We start from the raw sequence: 24,373 nt of genomic DNA, 5'->3' as shown, positions 1-24,373 counted from the left end.
CCCTCCGGAAGAGCTGGAAGAAGTGGCTGGGGAATGGAAAGTCTGGGTATCTGTAAGATAAGCTTACACATTTCACAGAGGCCTGTGAAATGTATCTCCTCATGTGTCATAAATCTTTTTTAATTACTCTGTTGCTGTGCAGGGATGTGTGTGTGTGCTGTTTGTCTATGGGAAGTTTAAGAGCTCAAGGTGACTGCAAATTTATGATAGTTGCATTCTTGTGGGTTTTTGTAACAGGAAGAACTGTGTCTACTCAGAGGACACCCAGCCTTGAGAAGATTAACTGTCTCTGTATAACAACTTTACTTGTCTTGTGAAACCTCTTTCCCCCTCCCTATGTGTGAAACTCAATAAAATGTGTGGTTTTGGGGGGGCACGGAGAGAGTCTTACGTGCGGGTGTGGAGGATATGTTCTGCTCCTCCAAGCTCTCCCTAAACTGCAGTTTAGTAAAAAATAACTCTGCCTCTGTCTCAATCATTCTATCCCGGTGCTGTGACCTCTGGGTCTACATTGAGCGAGAAGTCCGTGCTTTGGACCTAACAGTATCCCTGCTGAAGCTACTTCCCCTGCGACCTGACCCGCAAAAGCGGTAGATAATCGATGGATGCATGGATGGATGAATGGATCTTGCACGTCTTATAAGGAATACTTTGTATTAAACAGAAATGTCCCTTGTTCCCTGTTCTTGTTGCGATGTTGTACCTTGTTCTCTGTTCTGTATGTGGTACCAGGGCACCAACAACTGCTGGAGTGTGTTCTCCACACTTGGCCATTAAAGCTGATTTTGATTCTGATTCTGATGAAACCACACTGTTGCTCGTAGATACTTCTGTCCCAAGTCCGGCCTCTTCTAAACTTTTCCATAACGTCATTGAGTGCCTGATCAACCTTTTTCCTCTATAGAGCTCGTCCACCTACGTCATAAAAATCACGTGACTTTTGTTTACATCGCCATATTGCCGGTCTAACAAAGCATTGTTCAATGCTAAGTCAGTTGGAGACGAAACAAAAATACGTCTTATAGCATGACGCCCAGAGTCTAATACCGTTAGACATTCAGAAGATGAAAACAAACGAAGGTATGTGGAAAAATGACGGACACTTGGGATAGAAGACCTGTATTTAATGCCTAAGTTTATGTTTTCGCCGATAAGAAATTGGACTGTTAATTTGCTTCCGCTTGTCTTGGACAACTGGATATAGACATGTATCTGGTGAGTAAGTCGTCAAGATTTACATGGAAAAGTTTGAAAGCGTATACAAGTCTGGACGCATACAAAACTTTGTTGCTGTATTTGTTCTCAATCAGGAATAAATCCCAGATAGTGACGGGTTGACGGCTCATGAACACAGAAGCGCTCGGTCACACGTTAACCTTTGCAGGAATCCATCAAACTTTTCAGCTAGTATTCAATACCAATACCAATATTTAAATAAATGACTCCTGGTTTTACACAAACTCGCATTCATTAACAATGATAGGAAAAAAAAAAATAGGACGGCATCGTCTCTACGGAATGTACACGGAAGCGATCGCGGCCACACCAAACCTCGGTTAACCTTTGCGACAAAGTTTTTTCTAATGTGCATTTTTCTCAAATGAGGAAACTTGCCATTATAAATACTTTTTGGTAATTTGAGATTGAGATGAATAATTCCTACCTGAAATTAAGTAATCGCTCCACAGGCGTGTGTGTATTTTGGTGGGCACCATCCATCATGTTTATTTTAATTTAATCGATATCTTCTGGTCTTTTCAGCTGGTATTCCATAATATGATCTTTTTTAATACCTGTCTCATCTGTTGTGACAACCAACAGCACAACAAGTCTTGGGTATTGTAAATATTCTTCATTCTTCAATGTCTCCCACAATATCGAGCAGCTCTGGTTGACCGGCACTATGGCGCCGTGAAAATGGTAACGTCACATGCACAAGCTCTATAGTTCCCACAGGTCTGCACATTGCCTTTGTTCTTAAAAATGGAACGAGCAAACTTCTCTTCCATTCTGCAGGCATCTTCTCACCCGCTCGTATTCCGTTGAACAAGTTGATCAAAAATTCCACAGCCAACTATTTAAAGTGCTTCCAAACCTCCACAGGTATGTCATCAGGAACAACTGCCTTTCTATTTTTCATTGTCTTTAGTGCCCTCCTAAATTTTGCTTTACTAATCCTTACCACTTCCTTGTCCACCAAACTTGCCTCTTCTACTCTTCCTTCTCTCTCAATTTCTTCATTCATGAACTCCTCAAAGTATTCTTTCCATCTATTTAGCATACTACTGGCACGAGTGAACACATTTCCATCTCTAGCCTTAATTTCCCTTACAATCTGCAACAATCACAACTCTGCGTGTGGGATGCTCAGAACTATTTCATATAATTCCGTCAACAATATCTCTTTCATCTCTAGGTCACATCCTACCTGTGGGGCAAAGTCACTAATTACATTATACATAACACCTTCAATTTCAAGTTTCAGCCTCATCACTTGATCTGATATTCTGTTCACTTCCAAGACATTTTAAGCCAACTCTTCCTTTAAGGGGTATGGAAAATCTTCAAAGCGCCTTTGCTTAATTTATACAGTTTTTTAAGGCTGAATTCAAATCTGAAATAAGATATGAAGGAAACATTTGTATTTATCGATTGTCGGCAAAAAATTATCGCACATTGACGAAGTTCCGGAAAAATCAGAGGATGTACTGGAAATTCCCGAGAAGATGCGTGACGTCACAACGAAAGCCTCAAACATGGCTTACTACAAGAATGTACAATTACAAGTACGAGATGTTTGAATGCATAACGTACGTTCAAATGCAGAGGAAGCAGCTGGCCTGAAGGTGCCGAGTCAGCCCTCGAAGCTTCAGACCCAGGGAGGAAAACATATTTCGTGTTTGAAATACTGACTGATGAGCATTTGTGAAGGGTTAGAGATTATTTATTTTTTTTGCCATAAACTGACAAAAAGAAATTGTATCGGTATCGTAAATGAATATATGAAATTTCTGGTCTTCTTCTTCCTGGCGCAACACATATGCATTTCTGCTATTGTTTTAAAATTACGCAAAGGCACTGTATTTTTTCTGAACATTTTAACACCAAGTTTCTGGAGTCTAAGTTGGTATATTTTCACAAATGAGCATTTTAGAGAACGGATGTTTAAAAAGTTGTCACATTAATCTGAGAGCCATAGCTGTTCAGAACTTGCTTCACCATAAATATATTTTCATGTAGTAAACTGATGCCAAATCTTGGGACTTCTGAGAGGTATAACCAAACAGTACCCATAACCATCCATCCCCATTATAGTCACAATTTTCCCCAAGATGTCATGACCAAAACCGCTAAACTTCTTTGTGGTTTTGTTTGGGCACTCAATGCTCAAAATAGCAATGTAAATGGGGTGAATAGTTGTGTGTACTGGACTGATATGGGTCTTTGACCTGAAGATGTTTGTTAATGTGAACAGATTTTTAAAACATGTATTTTCCCCCACCCCCCCATAGGTGTGCATGTACAAGATGCTTACCCATGAAAACAACAGAAGAAAGCTTTTGTTGCCATGAGAGTCAACATATTTACCATTCACATTCAGATGATTCGAAATACAGATTTATATATATTATTATTATTAATTCTAAAAGCAGCATTTGTCCAATTTATGCTTGTTCAAACAAAGTACCATTCCGGAAAATTGTCATGAGTATATTTTCTTAATTTCAGGTTAATGAGACATGCTGCCGATAAACAGTTTGAGATTGTGACGGCCAATTGTTGGCAGAAATAACCGCGGGCCACTTCCATCCTGCAGTGTGTCAAAGATTTGTGACAGACGGCCAAGAGTTGACAGGATTTAAATGGTCTACATCCTGAATAATTTTGTGTTGCTTAAGTCTATGTAAATATTGATTTATATCTTTGTACATGAAATAAACATACACCACAGAACTAAAATCAGAGAATTTTTATTGAACTGTATGCTTACATTTTGTGTAAATGTTTCTCATAACATTTGCACTGAATGGTTATTTGGTCTTTCAATAAGAGCATCTTGAAGCCACCTGTGTTAGAACTGCATGTTGCAGTGTCCCATCTGCTGTTGGAAAGATATCTGTGTACCTTTCTCATTAACAGGCACTTCATCAGTCTGGCAAATTTTGGAATGTACCAATGATCTTGGGTTAGAATGTTAGAAAGAAAAAAAATACACAAACATACTCTGGTGTCTTGTCAAACTTCAAGGGCAGAACTGGATGTGAGAAACAAATGAGATGAAGAAAGTAGAGTGCTGTCCTTACTGCTTTATGCAAACTGAAAAATGAATTGAAAGGAATTCCAAGAATGTTTCTTGGATGTGATATACCCAACACTTCCGTAGAGAGTTTTGTGCATAGTTTCTTCATAACCTGGCGATTACTGTACTTTTTAAAATGATTTACACTGACACATTTTCACACAACTGGTGGAAAACTGGTTAGAGCATCTGCCTCACAGTCCTGAATCTTGGGCTCGCCAGTTTGGAGTTTGCATGTTCTCCCCTTGCCTGCACAGGTTTTCTCTGGGCACTCTGGCTTCCTCCATATCCCAAAAACATACATGTAGGATAAACTGAAGACTCAAAATTGTCCGTCGGTGCGAATGTGAGTGTGAATGTTTGTGTATATATGCCTTGCGATTTGGGTGGCAACCAGTTCAGGGTTTGCGCCGCCTCCTGCCCGAAGATAGCTGGGAAGGCTCCAGCACTCCCGTGACCCTTGTGAGGATAAGCGGCTCAAATGTACGGATGGATGGATATTTTTACCTGGAAGTCTGACTTGGCATTATTTTTCTTCTTTTCTTAGCGAGTCAAGATTAAAATGTTGCCCATCCATCCATTTTCAATATTGCTTGTCTTCAGAAGGGTTGTGGTTGGGCCAGAAACTGTCCAGGAAAACTATTGGCATGAGGCTAGGTACACCCTGCATTAGTTGCAATTGCAGCGCAGGAAAAGACACTCATTTACAGTCACACTCTTCAAAGAGTCTAAGATTGATGTTGTTGGAATGTGGGAGGCACACACATTCGAGTTGAGTTAAGATTTGAAAACCAAACCTCCAAACTGTGCACCAGACAACCACTCAACCGCCATGTTGCATGAAAAAGTTATTCACTTTATTTTAATTTGACAGTTTTGACAAAGGAGATCCTTACCTGTTAGCTAGGTTTAATTCATTCTGCCATTTTAGTTCTCCAGTCTCAATTACACTGTCATACCACACGACCATGCTGCCAGGGACTTGTTCATGCATCTTATTTGTGAGATAGCGTAGAAACAAAGGAGTTTTCTTCACTGCAACTTCCTGCAAGCAGATGACAAAGTACACAATTCTACTTGCCATTAAAAAAAAAGTCAAAAATTTGACAAAAAATATGGTAAAACTCCAGCTAAGATTCAAATCCTTTTTTTTGTGTTCTATCAGGTTGAATTATGAATGAATCTGAATCTGAATATATGAATCTTTTTCAAATTGTTCATAGTGTTCTGCGTATGGTTTGCTTCCTGTGACCCGGTAACATGTTGAAGTAAAATTGTGTGACTGTAATTTGGTATGGCAGATGCTGTGAGGACAATGAAAGCAATCCTAAAAGATATTTGAACAAATATACCAAATTGGAATTGGAATGGAAGAATGCGATGTATAAAATATTACATGTGGAGTCAAGACTTTGCAAAATTTTGTAGAGACCCAAAGTGTTGAGTATCAACACATACATATGGAAAATTGGCTTGGTATCAAATTACTTTGTGAAAATGCAAATCCAAAAAGTCCACCAATCAAGATTCATGAAAACATTCCAGAGATGCTGATTGAGAGAAAACTCAAGCAACAATTACAAAGAGCCATGAACGTGGGAGCGGCGCTTGAACCTCTTGACCCGTATGAACAGGAAGGGCCAAAGCTAATCCACTCCATGACTCACCAAAGGCGACATGGAACCTGCTTTTGCGATGACTGCTCCACATCCAATTCAGCGAAAACTTTGAAGATAATACTGCGCATGTCTTTTTGCTGAGAAAAAAACGCCATTGCATTGGTTGTAGTAATAGTGGTGACATTTCCAATATTAGTAGGACTCAAAATGACTGCTTAGGATAAAACTATTCTTGAGCCATTAGCATTAGATCTAATACTCGTGGAACCAAACTGTAATCAAATTGAAGAAAGATTTATTGGACAGCAACAAAATCTAAACCGAATGTTAACTAGGTTATCATGATAGCAAGCACGCTCAAGAGGGATGGGAGAAAAGGAATAGAAATGTTAAGACAAATGAATGTCTTCGAGATAGTGCTTGAGCATTACAAATTGATATCAATGCCCTACAGGGTTAGTAGAGTTAAGGAAAGAGAACTGTAAATTGAGTGTAATCTTAATTACGGCAAAATTTAAAAAAAGATTACAAACACAGTTGATGATAACTGCATACAATTGCAAAATAACTTTGCAAGATGGTTCAACAACAACATGTATTTTTCTTCAAGATAATAAAACCAGGATATGGTCAGGTTTCATGACGTATAAGGCTGCAATGATAGATAAGGTACCTACGATGGGAACCTTGTTGGAATTGTTTAACTCTTAGCTGACCAAGGATCAAAAACCCAAGGCATAGACAACAGCGAAACCTACCACAGTTAGTCGAACACGTAGACCTATACCAATTCGAGGGAAGCAACGTATGGGACGTTCCATGTTCAACAGGTTCATTACCATGGACTTGGACTTGTGATGCAATAGCTTTAAGCACTAATAATACGTGCGGAATCCATATGAGAAGAAACCTAAATTACTGTTTTTGGATTTTTGGCTCCTCCACCGCCCATGTCACTGCCAAATCCAAACAATTTTGGCAGCTCATAACAAGGTTAGCTGAATGAACCTTGCGGAAGTGACGATACAGCCATTTAGTTTTCAAATGTATTAATGGGCACTGGAGAAAATGTAAAAATGTAATATGAAGATTGACTGAATAATTCTCTAAATTGCGTGTGGGAAAAGGAACTGTGCTACCTTAGATATAGGTGAAAGGTTAAATGGGCAGCAGAACAGCCATTGGCCCATTTTGAATTTAATATTACATTACACGGCATTACAAAGAGGTAAATAATCTAACTGGGCCATTTATAAGACATTTTAATTACCAACGTTTACCAACCCCAATGGACTTGCTCTCAGTAATATAATAATGGGGTCAATCCGTCATAGATGGATTCCTGATTGTACAAGTTTGTTGACAAAAAAAACTGTGAAAGGCATTCTGCAAGCTTGGCCTTGAATGTAGATGTCTCCGATTCATCCCTGTTTCTTCTGTAGGCGAAAGGACTTGGCATGGACATGGGTCACAGATGACACCTTTTGGGGATTCTGTTGCTTGCTCCGTGAATCTGGCCGAGAATGGTTCGTGCCCAGTGGCGTGTATGTACCTGAGGATGAGTCATTGCCCTTATATGAATCAGAGCAGAGCGATTTTTCAGATTTGCTCAAGGACTCCTCTCGGGTGTACACATGTCATTCAAACTCATACGTGTTGGGCAAATGATAAGGGGGAGACACGTGGTACGGTTCATCCTTTGACCTACGTGACCTGGCTGTTTCCTGATGGAGCTTGTTGTATAACCTCACACCTGTGGGATGCAATGGGACTTCACCCAGGGAGAATTTAATGAGGAGTCACGAACCCCCAATACATCCCTCGACTGCCTGGTTTGGGTGTGACGGATGAGTGCATAACACCTGACGAGTGTGACCCTGGTGAGCTCCAGGAGTTGACTGGCAATAAAAGAGTTAACAGCAATGAGGTGTCTTTCAATTGCCGGACTGCAAATTGAGTCAGAGACAGCCCTCTGTCCAGAACCAGCATCTAACCCTGAGGATGTTTTTTTTTTTGGCACAGTATCATTTCGACCCAGTTGATTCTGATAATGTGTTACATGTGAATGAAATACATTGGGATGCTAGAGCATAGCAAAGCATATTTGGATGTCATGTCGTCTGTGGTGGAGCCGAGGCTGCAAAAGCAAAACATCGATCCGAGGACGGGATGTTGACGAGGCTCTCGTCCAGAGCATCCAGATCGAGTGAAGAATGATGATGGATGAAATTGGACGACGCCAAAGAGTGAGTTGATCATTAATCGGATGCACGTTTAGAGATTGGTAAAGGTTGCGATCAGTAATTGACTTAAAACGTTCTGTCGGAAAACCAAAGACAAAAAAATGTAACAGTCTTGACCACAAGACAGGTGTCTTTATGCAGCTAATGACCTCACACAGGTGCATCTAATTCAGGATAATACATGGAGTGGAGGTGGACTTTTAAAGGCGAACTAACAGGTCTTAAGCGTCAGAATTCTAGGTGATAGGTGTTCAAATACTTATTTGCAGCCGTATCACACAAACAAATCGTTGAAAAAATTACACATTGTGATTTCTGGATTTTTCTTTTTAGATTATCTCTCTCACAGTGGACATGCACCGACGGATGAAAATTTCAGACCCCTCCATGATTTCTAAGTGGGAGAATTTGTAATATAGCATGGTGTTCAAATACTTATTTTCTTCACTGGAGCCCCTTCTGACCTTCTCTGTAATTTTCCACGAGCATTCTCAAGGCAAATAATGATACTCTTTCCTGCCATAAAATCATACTGCTGCTCACAGATACTTCTGTCCTGAGTCTAGCCTCCACTACTCTTTCCCATAACTTCATTTTGTAGCTCATCAACTTTATTCCTCTACAGCTCCAATAGCTCTGCAAATCGCCTTTGTTCTTAAATATGGGAACTAGTAGACTTTTCCTTCAATCTTCAGGTATCTTCTCGCCAGAGAGCATTCGATTAAATAAGTTGGTCAAAAAGTCCACTGTCACCTCTCCAAATTGCTTCCATACCTCCACCGGTATGTTATCAGGACCAACTGCCTTTCCACTTTTCATCCTCTTTAGTGCTTTTCTAACTTCCCCCTGACTTTTCATTGCCACTTCCTGGTCCTTCAGACTTTCATCTTCTCCTCTTCCTTCTCATTCATTTTCTTCATTCATCAACTTCTCAACGTATTCTTTCCATCTGTTTAGCACATTACTGGAACCAGTCAACACATCTCCATCTCTATCCTTGATCACCCTTACCTGCTGCACAGCTTTCCAATTTCTATCAAACATGGTGTACATGTCATCATATGCCTCTTGTTTAGTCTTTGCCACCTCTATCTTTGCCCTAGAATGCATCTCAATGTATTTCTTTCGCCTTTCCTCACCGCACAACATTCTTCCTTTCTCAGCTTCCACCAGATGGTTCTCTGCTCTACCCTTGTCTTCTTCATCTAACTACCCACCACCAGAGTAATGCTACACACCCCCATCCTATGCTGTTGAGCTACACTCTCCCCTACCACTACCTTACAGTCAGTAACCTTCAGATTACATCGTCTGCACAAAATGTAATCCGCCTGCGTGCTTTTACCTCCGCTCTTGTACCCTATGTTTCTGCCTCTTCTGGGGGAAAAAAGTGTTCACTACTGCCATTTCCATCCTTTTTGCAAAGTCTACCACCATCTGTCCCTCCAAGTTCCTTTCATGGATGCCATACTTACCCATAACTTCTTCATCCCTGTGTTTCCTTCACCAACATGCCCATTACAATCTGCACCAATCACAACTCTCTCTCTGTCTGTGATGCTCAGACTACTTCAGATCATTCCTTCCAGAATTTCTCTTTCAACTCTCGGTCACATTCTACCTGTGAGGCATAGCCACACATCACATTATACATAACATTCTCAATTTGGAGTTTCAGCCTCATCACTCAATCTGATATTTTTTTCACCTCCAAGACATTCTTCGCCAGCTCTTCCTTTAAAATAACCCCTACTCCATTTGTCTTCCCATCTACTCCATGGTAAAATAATTTAAAACCTGCTCCTAAACCTCTACCCTTACTGCCTTTCCACCTGCGCTCTTGGATGCGCAACATATCGACATTTCTCCAAATAATCATGTCAACCAACTCCTGAGCTTTTCCTGTCATAGTCTGACCAATCAAAATCCCTACACTCAGTTGTAGGCTCTGCACATTTCTCTTTTTCTTCTGCTGCCGAATACACTTTACTCCTATTCCTTGTCTTCGACCCACAGTAGCTGAATTTCCACAGTCCCCTGCAGGTCAACGGTGCCGGGAGTGAGCGTTGTTAACTCGGGCCACGACCGATCCGGTAATGTGTTCTTTAGACGAACATATTTCGTGTTTGAAATACTGACTGGTGAGCATTTGTGAAGGGTTCGGGATTTTTTTAAAATTTTGCAATAAACTGATAAATAGAAATGGTTTCGCTATCGTGAATGAATATATGAAGTTTCTGGTCTTCTTTTCCTTTCAACTTGCGCTGTTAGGGGTCACCACAGCGTGTCATCTTAGATGAACGCATATTTGTTTGGCACAGTTTTATGCCGGATGCCCTTCCTGACGCAACCCCCTGCATGTATCCGGGATTGGGACCAACCTACAGATCACACTGGCTTTGCCCCCAAAGGGCTGCATTGTGCTCATGTCCAACTAATATTCTTTAATTTTCTTCTGGATTGTAGCTTTCCCCTTGCTAATCTTTGTCAATTAAACTGAGATCACTGAGCATTTAAAATATCTCTTCATTCTTCCAAAAAAAAAATCATGAGTGCTGTGTCGTCTATTCTAGCAGATTGAACACATATTAACATGAAAATTAACTATTCTACTCTTTCTTATAAAGGTAATTTTGGCTTTTAAACACAATAATAGGTCCCGGTCTTAAAAAAAGACTGAAGAATTTTACCTAGGGTATTCCAAGTGCAAACCAGACATAACGTGAGGAAGAAGCCTTAAAGGAGCATTATTTTATTTAATGTCCTGAGGTTACTCTATTAAGGACTATGTATATAACGGGAGAAGGGTCGGGGCATCATAATGGCAATAAGAACCAAGTCGAAATTCTCACTGTTCCAGGTTCAGCAAAGTTTCTATCACCCGCTACTGCTCAATCTGCGATGCACAGGAGCTTTAACTTGAGATTTGGACTGGATTAATTAAATACTAAATGGTGTGAACGTATTTCTTTAACAGTGGGAAAAATGGGGTCTGATTCAAAGGCAATACTCACACTGAGACTGTTCTCAATATTTATAAGCCAGCCATCAAAGCCATAATGACAGCTCATTTGAACTAGCTTATCTGCTACTTCACAATATCGCTCTTCTTCTTGAAGGAAGGCCTCACATGTTGCTTTTCCATCAGTCCATTCTGTGATGAAAGTCCCTAAAAAGCACATCAATCCCAGCATTTTAGTTATGACAAATATGAAGGAAACAAAACTGAAAATGTTCATGCAGATTAATTTGGAATTGTAATATGAAAAAGAACTAGAAAGTGCAATTAATAATGTGGTTTTCAGCTCACCAAGAACAAGAACTCCATGTTTATGTGCAGCATTGGTCCAGACAGCAGGGGGAATGCTCACCAAATTGTGTGTGAAGTAGTTGAAAATATCAATGTACTGCCAGTGGTAGAATGCATAAGGAGCTTCAGAGGCTGTGCCCTGAACAAACCTTCAAAAAAAGCATTTTGTCTAACTTAAGTTGATTGGAAGTATGAACATCTAAAAAAACTCAGTGACAAATACCAGAGAAAATGTGTAAATGCTAGAAAATGCTGTTGTCAAAGAAAGTGGAACAAAAAGTAAGTGTTAATGCAGCAGAGAAGACTTGCATTTGAGAAGACAATATCAGCACAATCCGAAAGGCTGTTTAGCAAACTGTATAACCTTGCAAGATAAAACGCATTTTTTCGGCTTATCCCATAAGGGGTCTCCACAAAGCTTCATCTTTTTCCTCGTAAGCCTATCTCCTGCATCTTCCTCTCTCACATCAACTGCCCTAGTGCTTTTACCTGACAGCACCATCCACAGCATCCTTCTACCAATATACTCACTCTCTCACCTCTGGACATGTCCAAGCCATTGAAGTCTGCTGTTTCGAACCTTGTCTGCAAAACATCAAACTTTGGCTGTCCCTCTAAATTCTAATCCTATACAACTTAGTCACTCCTAGAGAGAACCTCAACATCTTCATTTTTACCACCTTCAGCTCTAATTATTATTGTCTCTTCAGTGCCACTGTCTCTAATCCATGCATTGGAGCTGGCCTCACAACTGTTTTAGTAACTTTGCACTTCATCCTAGCAGAGACTCTTAAGTCACATATCACACAAGACACCTTCCGCCAGCTGTGCCAACTGTTTAGACATGTTTCTTCACTCCCTAACCACACTCACCATTGCTCTGGATTGTGGACCTGAAGTATTTGAAGTTGACCACCCTCGTTATCTCTTCTGTCTGGTGTCTCATTCTTCCTCCTCCACCCCTCTAATTCACGCACATGTATTCTGTTTTACTTTGGCTAATATTAATTTAGCTCCTTTCCAGTGCATGCCTCCATCTTTCGAATTGTTCCTCCATCTGCTTCCTGCTTTCACTGCAGATCTATATGTCATCTGGGTACATCATGGTCCAAGGGGATTCCAGTCTAACCTCATCTGTCAGCCTAAACATTACCACAGCAAACGGGAAGGTGTTCAGAGCTGATCCCTGATGCAGTCCTACTTCCACCTGAAATTGTCCTGTCACACCTACAACACACCTCACCACTGTTTTGCTGCCCTCATACATGTCCTGTACTATGCATACCAGACTTACGCATATAGTACCACAGTTCCTCTCTTTGTACTCAGTTATACTCTCGATCCACAAAGACACAATGCAACTCCTTCTGACCTCCTCTGTACTTTTCCACTAGCATCCTCAAGGCAAAGAATGCATCTGTGGTAGTCTTTCTTGGCATGAAACCATAGTGCTGCTCGCAGATACGTCTGTCCTGAATCTCACCTCCAGTACTCTTTTCTATAATTACATTGTCAACTTCACATCAACATCAACTTTATTCCTCTATAGTTCCCACAGCTCTGCAAATCGTCTTTGTTCTTAAAAATGCGAACGAGCACACTTTTCCTCCATTCTTCAGGCACCTTCTCACCCGCTCGTATTCTCTTGAATAAGTTGGTCAAAAACTCCACAGCCACCTCTCCAAAATGCTTACATACCTCCACAGGTATGTGTTGGATTTATTGTAAATACATTTATTGAGCATTTGAATTATTATAGGTACATTTAGCATGTGTAGTACCAGACAAAGTATTATCCTTGTTTCGAAGATTCTTTACACACAGGTTCCAGCCCCCACACACGTGTACCAGCTGACTCCTAATCTCCAAGAAGTGGCGAAGGACAACTTCATCAACGCACACACATCATTATCAAAGAATATGCTTTTGTTAACTTGCTTGCTCACCCCTCTTTTTGACCTTGTGTGTTTTCAGAAATAAAGAAAGAGTACGCGAGAGGCTGGGTCAGAACATGTCTGCTGGTTGTTGTTTTTTTTTTAACGCCTTATTTATTTTCCCAAACCACGCAGATCCACAACATAAGGATGAAAGAGACGCATTGCCGACCCTTGCACTAAGATAATCAGGCTGCTTTTGTCCCGATTCTGCACTTTCCTGACCAAGCACATCAAATGCTATTCAATGTTAAGTTTTATAAGATTATCCAATCAGATTGTTTTTATGTCTGGTGTGTGTATTTGTCAGAATTTTGGGACCCAAATCGGTCAGAGGTGACAATCTTAAATAATGGTGTTCAATATTTACAACCAAAACTCATGTGTGTGGAAAGATGACTTTCCCAAGTCATGATGCAGAGGAACATAATTTGCAGAGGAACATATGCGCTGTTCTGTGTCGAGATTCTCAGCACACGCCACGAACCATGCAGCCAAAACTGTTAAAACGTTTGTGTAGGTTCTGTCACAGTTTCAGATATTATTTAAGGTTTGTTAAATTCTTTTGAACTAGCCCCAAGTCATACTTTTTGTCGCATGTTTATTTGGTGGCATGTCATGACATTTTTCTCATGTAAAAGTGTCACACGAGTTCTGGAGCCTATCTCTACTAACTTTGGATGAACGGGAGACTATACCTTGAACTGGTTGACAGTCAGCCGTAGGGCAGAAATGGACATGCACAAATCTAAATCTATACATACCTGTCATCTAGGTAACCACCCATCATGTCATGAGACACCAAAGTGCGATGTAAAACACTTGAAAGTGGAGGTTCTCGTGCTGCCAGGGGGACTACAGCCACATTAAAGGGCTTTGCCTCTGTTGCTTTCCATGAAAAGAGCTCATCCAAAGTTTGAAGACTACAGCTAATTGGTTCAGTTGTGTCAGCATCATAATGTTTCACTGAATGGGAAAGAAGACACAGTCAGAGTTTACCATGCAAAAATTGTGCTCCTGACAATGTTCTGTTTTTGGAGACCATGCTTCACAGTACTACTCGTGATGAAGTCACCAAACCTGGTAATGGTGAAGGCAAATAATTGATGACTTCACAAATATCGTCCAAGTCCACAGGCTGATGGAAACAACATTCCATCCTATTAAGAGATAAAAGTGAAGAGATTAATTAGAAACTTGACAAGATTCCTGCAAAAAATCAAAAAGCTTAATCTGGTTGAAATGACCACATTAATTTGAGTACATTTCTCTAAAAATTTTGAAATTCTACAAATGGATTCCCAAGAAATATAGTTTTTTTGTTTTAAGAAAAAACAGGACGTTTTGGGAGAACAATTTTGTGAGACATCACCTTTAAAGTAAAGTAAAACAGGAAAACACTATTATTTCTCAACACATCTGTTAAAGCACTATTACTGCTGAAAGGTTCCTACAGGTTTTTGAGAAACACATGCTGCCATGCGACATCTTTTTTATGGACCTTTCTGCTTATTTCACCAAGACAATGCCAAACCACATTCTGCAAATTTTATAACAGCGCGGCTTCATAGTAAAAGGATGTGTATTAGACTGAAAATGTGTGGCGCATTATGAACCATAAAATACAACAACAGAGACCACAGACTGTTGAACAGCGGAAGCTTTACATACATCAAGCAAGAATGGGAAAGAATTGCACCAACAAAGCAAATTAGTGTCCTCTGTCCCCAAATATATATTGACCTCAGTTCCCAAATATACATTGAATGTTTTTAAAAGAAAAAGTGATTTCACACAGTGGTAAACATGACTCTGTCCCATCTTTTTTTGGAATGCGTTGCAGCTATAAAATTATAAGTTAATGATTATATTGTTTAAGTGTATCAGTCTAAACATTAAATATTGCCATTATAGTGTATTTGCTTAAATATAGATTGAATAATGATTTGTTACTGTACAAATCATTATTCAATCTACCTCAGAATTCGAACACCTCGCACCGAGCAAAGCTGAACCCATGTTGATCAAGTCACCGAGTCAAGCCAAGTGAGACCGAACACACACGGGGCGGTGCCGAGACAAGCCACTCCCCACTTCGAGTCAAGCAGGCAGTCATAGTGTGCGCACGTACATTCGCGAGTGCTTCTCAAGAAGTTTTTTTTTCCCCCCAGTATTTCCTTTGCCATGGCCCCAAAGAAATACAGCGGTGCTACCAGCAGCAAAGAAAAAGGAAAGTTGTGAGAACCACAGTGGCTTTTAGGATAAATACAATTAATAATATTAATAAATACATTTTGAATAAAGATTTAAATAAATTTAAATCTGGCAGCCAATAAGAGATCAATTTAAACCCCAAGTAAATTTAGGGAACTATTTATCAATTAAAATTTTCTGTTGAATTCATAAGAGATGCCACTGACACGAAGAACTCTGTGCACTTCGTTCACTGGACATCGGTGTAAACATGGTATATCATCTGCGAACATCATGGTCCATGGGGATTCCAGTCTAACCTCGTCTGTCAGCCTATTCATTACTACAGCAAACAGGAAGGGGCTCAGCGCAGAACCCCGATGCTGTCCCACCTCCACCTTCAATTCTTCTGACACACCTACGGTACATCTCACTGCTGTTCTGCTGCCCTCATACATGTCCTGTACTATTCTAACATATTTCTCCGCCACACCAGACTTGCGCATGCTGTACCACAGTTCCTCTCTTGGTACTTTGTCATCGGCTTTCTCTACGTCTACAGAGATACAATGTAGCTTCTTCTAACCTTCTCTGTACTTTTACCACGAGCATCCTCAAAGCAAATAATGCTTCTGTGGTACACTTTCTAGACATGAAACCATAACTGTTGCTCATAGATAATTACTTCCGTCATGAGTCTAGCCTCCACGACTCTTTCCCATAACTTCATTGTGTGGCTCATCATTTTTATTCCTCTGTAGTTTCCACAGTTCTGAACATCACCTTTGTTCTTGAAAATTAGGACTGGCACACTTTTCCTCCATTCTTCTGGCATCTTCTCTCCCGCTAGTATTCTATTGAATAAGTTGGTCAAAAACGCCACAGCCACCTCACCAAATTGCTTCCATACCTCTACTAGCATGTCATCGGGTCCAAGAGTCTTTCCATTTCGCATCCTGTTCAGTGCCTTTTTAACTTCTCCCTTACTAATCATTGCCACTTCCCCGTCATTCACACTTGCCTCTTCTACTCTACCTTCTCTCCCATTTTCTTCATTCATTAACTTCTCAAAGTACTATTTCCATCTACTTAGCACACTACTGGCACCAGTCAACTAATTTCCATCGCTATCCTTAATCACCTTTACTTGCTGCAGATCCTTCCCGTCTCTATCCCTCTGTCTGGCCAACCTGTAGAGATCCTTTTCACCTTCTTTCGTATCCTACCTGGAGTACATATCGTCATATGCTATTTGTTTAGCGTTTGCCACCTCTATCTTTGCCTTACAACACATCTCAATGTATTCCTTAAGCCTCTCCTCAGTCCTCTCTGTGTCCCACTTCTTCTTCGCTAATCTCTTTCCTTGGATGACTTCCTGTATTTTGGGGTTCCACCACCAAGTCGCCTTCTCCCCTTTCCTACCAGATGACACCCCAAGTACTCTCTTGTCTGGCTCTCTGAATACCTTGGCAGTAGTATTCCAGTCTTCTGGGAGCTTCTGCTGTCCATCAAGAGCCTGTCCCACCTCTTTTCGAAAGGCCACACAACATTCTTCCTTTCTCAACTTCCAGCACCTGATTTTCTGCTTGATCTTTTGTCTTCTTAATCTTCCTATCTGCTTCCAGAGTCATCCTACACACCACCATCCTATGCTGTCAAGCCACACTCTCCCCGACCACTACCTTACAGTCAGTAACTTCCTTCAGATTACATCTTCTGCACAAAATAAATACAAACTCCACCAGCGTGCTTCTACCTCCGCTCTTGTAGGTCACTCTATGTTCCTGTCTCTTCTGGAAATTAGTGTTCACCACTGCCAATTCCATCCTTTTTGCGAAGTCCACCACCATCTGTCCCTCAAAGTTCCTTTGCTGAATGCCGTACTTACCCATTATTTCTTCAGCGCCCCTGTTTCCTTCGCCAACATGTCCATTGAAGTCTGCACCAATCACAACTCTCTCTTTGTCTGGGATGCTCAGGACTACTTCGTCTAGTTCCTTCCAGAATTTCTCTTTCAACTCGCGGACACATCCTACCTGTGGGGCATAGCCGCTAACCACATTATACATAACACCCTCAATTTCAAGTTTCATCATCACTCGATCTGATACTCTTTTCACCTCCAAGACATTCTTAGTCAGCTGTTCCTTTAAAACAACCCCTACTCCATTACTTTTACCATCAACTCCATGATAAAATAATTTAAACCCTGCACCTAAAATTCTAGCCTTACTCCCTTTCCACTTGCTCTCTTGGATGCACAATATATCAATCTCCTAATCATCATGTCGACTAACTCCTGAGCTTTTCCTGTCATAGTGCCAACATTCAAAGTCCCTACACACAGCTGTAAGGTCCGTGCATTTCTCTTCTTCTGCCGACTAAGCCGTTTTCCTCCTCTTTTTTGTCTTTGACCTGCACTATATGAATTTCTACCTACTACCTTGCATATTAACATTTCCGGGTTCGGGCGTAGGAAGCTCAGGCTACGACCTTGCCGTTATAGAATTCGTATGATGAACGCTCATATATGTTTGTCACAGTTTTACGCCGGATGCCCTTCCTGACGCAACCCTCTGCATTTATCCGGGCTTGTGACCGGCCAACAGGTAGCACAATATTGTGCTGCCCAAAGGGGTGCAGATAGTCGGATATAATAAAACAAAAAAAATCTGTTCACATTCACAAACTTCTACAGCTCAAACACCCATATCAGTCCAGTAAAAAGAACCATCCACCCCTTTTACATTTGTATTTTAAACATTTAGTGCTCAACAAAACCACAAGACACCTGCTTTCAGTATAAAGTTTTGCAGTTTTGCTCATGATATCTTGGGAAATTTTTGACTAATATGGGATTTGGACAGGTCTGGGTAATGTCTGGTTATGGCATCAGTTTAGCACGTGAAATTATATTTTTGGTGAAGCAAGTTATGACCAGCTGTTGCTCTCAGATTAACTTCACAACATTTTAATCGGATTTCGTTCATTAAAATCCTTATTTGTGAAAATATACCAAAGTAGACTGTGGACTACGTTGTCATCTTCTGTGTGTTTTGGTGCAATAATAAACGAGCCTTGTCCATGCAAATTAGTGACGCACATCGTACTGCGGGTAGGTTCTCATACAAGCACAGGTACATCTATTGCGCTGTACAATGAACAGGTTGGTTTCAAATAAATTGAATGCTGTTGAATCAGTATGTTGGGTGTTTCAGGTGAAACTATTGATTAGGATCCACTGCAAGTGATCAAGAAGGTGTCACTGTAGCAGCTAAATTTCTATGCTTTTTTTTTTTTAATCCCAGTTGTTTTTTTTTTAACATCATGCACTTGCCCAAATAATTGGTATTTGCACTTCATGCATTTGATTTTTCAATATTTATTTTATATTTATATTTTCAATACATTGCACAGAATGCTTTTTAGTTAATTGAGGCTTTTTTCAGAAAATTCGGTTTGGTAAAATCTAGCTTAATGTAAATCTAATTAATTATTCAATGAACTAAAATGTGCCATGTCACTGGTAAACATTTTGAAAAATTAATGCAATGTACAGTGAAGAAAATGAGTATTTGAGCACCCTGCTATATTGCAAGTTCTCCCACTTAGAAATCATGGGGAGGTCTGAAATGATCATTGTAGGTGCATGTCCACGGTGAGAGATATAATCTAAAAAGAAAAATCCAGAAATCCCAATGTATGATTTTTTTTAACGATTTAAATAAGTATTTGAACACCTGAGAAAAACAAAGTTTATACTTGGTACAGTAGCCTTTGTTTGCAATTACAGAGGTCAATCATTTCCTCTAGTTGTTCACTAGGTTTGGACACACTGCAGGAGGGATATTGGCCCACTCCTCCACACAGGTCTTCTCTGGATCAGACAGGTTTCTGGGCTGTCGCTAAAAAACACGGAGTTTCAACTCCCTCCAAAGATTCTCTATTGGGTTTAGTTCTGGAGACTGGCTAGGCCACGCCAGAACCTTGATGTGCTTCTTACAGAGCCACTTCTTGGTTTTCCTGGCTGTGTGCTTCGGGTCATTGTCGTGTTGAAAGACCCAGACACGACCCATCTTCAATGCCCTGACTGAGGGAAAGTGGTTGTTCCCCAAAATCTCACAATACATGGCCACAGACAACCTCTCCTTAATACAGTGCAGTCGTCCTCTCCCATGTGCAGAAAAACACGCCCAAAGCATCATGCTATCACCCCCATCCTTCACAGTAGGGATGGTGTTGGTGGGATGTAACTCAACATTCGCCTTCCTCCAAACACGATTCGTGGAATTATGACCAAAAAGTTATATTTTGGTCTCATTTGACCACAAAACTTTCTCCCATGACTCCTCTGTATCATCCAAATTGTCATTGGCAAACTTAAGATGGGCCTTGACATGTGCTGGTTTAAACAGGGGAACCTTCCGTGCCATGCATGATTTCAACCCATGACGTCTTAGTGTATTACCCACAGTCACCTTGGAAACGGTGGTTCAAGCTCTTTCCAGGTCATTGACCAACTCGTGTCGTGTAGTCCTGGGCTGATTCCTCACCTTTCTAAGTATCATTGAGATCCCATGAGGTATTATCTTGCATGTGGCTCCACTCTGATTGAGATTGACCATCATATGTTTAGCTTCTTCCATTTCCTAATGATTGCTCCAACAGTGGACCTTTTTTCACCAAGATCCTTGGCAATTCCTTTTTTCACCAAGATCCTTGGCAATTTCTCCGTAGCGCTTTCCAGCCGTGTGGAGTTGTACAATTTTGTCTCTGGTGTCTTTGGACAGCTCTTTGGTCTTGGCCATGTTACAACTTTGAGTCTTACTGCTTGTATGGGGTAGACAGGTGTCTTTATGCAGCTGACGACGTTACACAGTTGCATCGTATTCAGGATTAATATATGGAGTGGAGGTGGACTTTTAAAGGCTGACTAACACGTCTTTGAGGGTCAGAATATATTAACATTGGTTTTCTCAGGTGTTCAAATACTTTTTGCAGCGGTATCACACAAATAAATAATTGAAAAAATTATACAATGTGATTTCTGGACTTCTCTTTTTAGATTATCTCTCACAAGGTGTACACGCACCTATAATTCAGACCGCTCCACAATTTCTCAGTGGGAAAACTTGCAATATAGCAGGGTGTTCAAATACTTATTTTCTTTACTGTATTGTCTGAAAAATACAGAACTTTGACAATGTTAAAATTTCATTGTACCCTGCACAGATTCAAAACATCCTCAGGAAAGCAGCCTCACAACATAACCGAGCCTCCTCAATGTTTCACAGTTGGGACAGTTTTCTTGGAATGCTTCATTTTTGCATCTTTGAACACAGAGCTGATGTGCCTTGTAATAAAGTTCTGGCCTTGTCTCGTCTGTCCATCGGAGATTCTAGCTTTGTGGCGTGTCAACATGCAGTTTGTCAAATCGCGAGTCTGCTTTCATTTTCAACAGTGTTGTCCTTCTTAGTCATCTCCCATGGCTCAAACGACGGTGCGATCTGACACTGATATAGACCTTGGAGTTCACTTTTAAATATCTTTTGCAATTGTTCTGGGCTTTTTTTGTATTACTCTTTGTATCATCCATCACTTCAGTTTGTCATCAATGCTCCTACTGCAACCACATCCAGTGAAGTTGTCATACAGCTTTATTAGTTAAGAATATCTCTATTTGTCCACAGGGATGTGTCAAAAAAAAGGGCCTGTAAAATCTCAGTTATCCTTGAAAACTACTGCTGTAACAATAAAATATATCAAAAACTCAGCTGCCTTCGCTTTTTATTTGTAAACAATGTGTTCCATAATGCCTGCATGGCTATTGGAAAAAATGGCAAAATTCAGATATTTCCAACTCTAATGTGTTTATCACTGACCTACTGTACATTGTTAGTTGCATATCTCTGTCCAATGCGGCACGGTGGATCACAACGTAAAGCGTTGGCCTCACTGTTCTGAGGACCCAGGTTCGATCCTGGCCCCGCCTGTGTGGAATTTGCATGTTCTCCCCGCGCCTGTCTGGGGTGTCTCCGCCGGGTTCCTCCCACATCCCAAAAACATGCAAAATTAATTGGACACTCTAAATTGCCCAAGGTGTGATTGTGAGTGTGGCCTTTGTCTGTGTGCTGGCAAAAAAGTTCAGGGTGTACCCTGCCTCCTGCCAGTTGACAGCTTGGATAGGCTCCAGCACTCCCCGCGACCCTCATGAGGATAGGAGGCAATAGAAAATGGATGGATGGACAATGTGCAGTCTTGGCTGACATACACCCATCCTAACTGAACCCTTCTATTTTATCCCTCTCATTGTTTTTCAACCCAATGGGCATTGAATATGTTCTGAAAACTCAAGATGAAAAGTGTATAAACCATAGTCTTCTTCATACGTGATCGTCTCGATGCTGCGCCTTCCAAATTCCCAAGCATTAGTCAAACTTGAAATCGCGGTTTCGAATGATATGTGCCAGGTTCCAATTAAAAAAGAAAGACATGAGGAGGGGTGGGGACGACTGTTACCTTCTGTCTTCTGTGCTTTGTATGAAGATTTTCACACTGGGTAGATCTCAAGTACTTTAAATGCAAGGTGCCTAGCTCATTGCTTTTCAAAATCGTGTTCTTCCGTCCGCGATCGTTTCGTTCAGTAGAACCAATCTTTTTCGTGAACGAATTGAAAGGAAACACGTCAGGAAATGAATGGAATGTCTTGAGGCAATCGAGACGGCTAGGAGAGAAAACAGAACTGTCATTTGTGAATCTTCAGCGAATGTGCAGACGGGGGCTGGATTTCATGAAACGTACGTCATGTGATTTTTCGATTCGCCAGCATTTTTCTTCACTCCGCGAATGAGCAGGCAGTGTCAGGCATGGCCGTGCGTGAAGGGGAGGGACTTAATTGAACAGAAAATATTGAAGAATTGAGGACTGGCATCTCAAAGTATTCAGTATAAAAATACTCATTCTAAAAAAATTCTGTGAAAAACAGTTTCAAAGTATTCAGCTGAAAAATAAAAAATGCGAAGAAGAAGAAGAAGAAATTTTCGTTCATTTTCCGGTCCGATTTTTGGAAGCGATGTGGAAGATTTAGGTATGCCTCAGTTTATTGGTCAAATCTGTTCCTCCTGACCAATGAAAACTCTTGTTGTATAGGAGGCCATGGTGCCATTTTCAAGTCAACACGATGGCGCTGCTCAAGAGGAAAGACACCTCTGAAGGGAAATAAATTTATATGTAAAAAATATATTCTGATGGATTAGATGAAATGAGAAATCGTCATGGTTGCCACTCTGTTAAGCGACTTAATTCGCAAAATCGATCGACCTGGTAAAGGATTGTGCACATGTGGTCAGGATATTGTGGATAGGTTTCCAATTATGCTATCTTGTGTGTCATAGAGGTCAGAGAACACAGGTGATGAGTGGTGCGTTAAATTTTTTTCTATCGTTAATTTATCCGATTGGTCTAAGGGTGGTGGTGACATCATTGGAAACCTATCCATTGACTTTGGATGTTAATCGCCAGATTCGTGGTTGTGAGAAAACATTCCACTGGTAAATTAGAAAGATTTACTTTGACACTGTTAAAGTTTTGTTTGTAAAGATTTTTTTTATTTTTTGATGATCTTAATTCACTTGAACAATGTTTTGTTTACAGTTGTTGTTCACTGTACACTCTCTGCTTCAGCTTTATAGGCTGACAGTTTTTCGCGAAAAAGCAATGTAAATGTTTTCCAAAACTTCAGTGGATAAGCAAGAAATCACATTTTCTGTGAAATTTCTGATGAATTTTATAATACAGAACTCTGCAAATTGAATTTGATTTTCAAGTGCGAGGAAACAAGTTAAAATTTTCTGTCTGAAATAAGACATCGCAGAGACAACAAATGAACAATGTTAACATGTTACCAGACCTGGAAAAAATGTCAAGCTCACACGACCAGTTTTAATTCTACATGCCAATCTTTGAGAAAATCCCTGCCATAATCCAACCTGTAAACCATGTCTGCAAAAGTTTTGGGAGTACCAAGATGGCACCCAACTGGTTTCAACCAATCGACACACCACTCAATGTGTATGCACTATCAAGTCTTTTTTTTTTTTTTTAGATCAGTGAGCGGAGCAGTGGTCGTTGTTAGAGAAAGTTCTGTGTGCTGCATAAAAGAAACCAGTGGCTTCTTTTTTACAGTACGTATGTGAATTGGATTTAACAACCAGTCATCCCTCACCCATTGAATCACATTGCAAAATGCAATAAACTGAACAGCTGTGTTAAACTTTCAATTTGCATTCGCAACACAGAATATCTGGGAAGAGACTGCTTCAGCGGTGCACAATTGTGCACGTGCGCAGTTTAAAGGGAACTTTTTTTTTTTTTTTTGGAAATGCCATCACGCGATCGACGCATTGATCACCCCTACAGGACCGAAACGGCAGTAGGCCTACGTTGCATAAACTTAGAGACAGTATGAATCTGAATGCTGATGGGAAATAATCATTTTATGGTCATAAAAGTGTCATCCTAGGGCAGAAGTTGAAATATAATGAGTTTTCTCTGGGTGTTAATTTGCAACTGTTCTCCCAGGGTTATACTCACAGCAGTTAGTCAGGATGTGTAATCCGCATGTTAACTCAATGACAGCGAACCTACCTGTGTTGAATGTACAGTCTCCCCCCACAAGGTGTTATGAATTCACAGAATAATTCTGAATAAAGTTCAGCGAGCACCCTGACGAATAACAAGCCATTCATTGGAACGCCTTAGTTCTGCTCACTTTT

The 24,373-nt window shown here is 40.5% G+C and overlaps 1 protein-coding gene across 8 annotated transcripts in view; it reads right to left on the bottom strand.

Moving 5' to 3' along the window:
* Window positions 1-22,527, bottom strand: part of engase (endo-beta-N-acetylglucosaminidase) — a 78,996-nt gene extending 56,469 nt beyond the window's left edge. For 7 of the 8 annotated variants that reach the window (XR_009798863.1, XR_009798865.1, XR_009798864.1 and 4 more), the window contains exons 1-7: window positions 22,401-22,527; window positions 22,119-22,323; window positions 14,487-14,566; window positions 14,171-14,372; window positions 11,473-11,621; window positions 11,177-11,331; window positions 5,197-5,345 (exon numbers count right to left, since the gene is read on the bottom strand). Coding sequence is in view for 3 of the 8 variants with exons in the window: in XM_061846826.1 (XP_061702810.1) it covers window positions 5,197-5,345; window positions 11,177-11,331; window positions 11,473-11,621; window positions 14,171-14,372; window positions 14,487-14,565 (734 nt within the window). In the remaining 5 variants the exon portion in view is untranslated. The remainder of the gene's footprint in view (window positions 1-5,196; window positions 5,346-11,176; window positions 11,332-11,472; window positions 11,622-14,170; window positions 14,373-14,486; window positions 14,567-22,118; window positions 22,324-22,400) is intronic. The other variant, XM_061846827.1, reaches the window with a different exon arrangement.
* Window positions 22,528-24,373: the final 1,846 nt, after the last annotated feature.

The sequence above is a fragment of the Syngnathoides biaculeatus genome, chromosome 16 (genome assembly GCF_019802595.1).
Source record: "Syngnathoides biaculeatus isolate LvHL_M chromosome 16, ASM1980259v1, whole genome shotgun sequence".
Lineage (NCBI taxonomy): Eukaryota > Metazoa > Chordata > Actinopteri > Syngnathiformes > Syngnathidae > Syngnathoides > Syngnathoides biaculeatus.
This window is presented reverse-complemented; position numbering and strand designations above follow the sequence as displayed.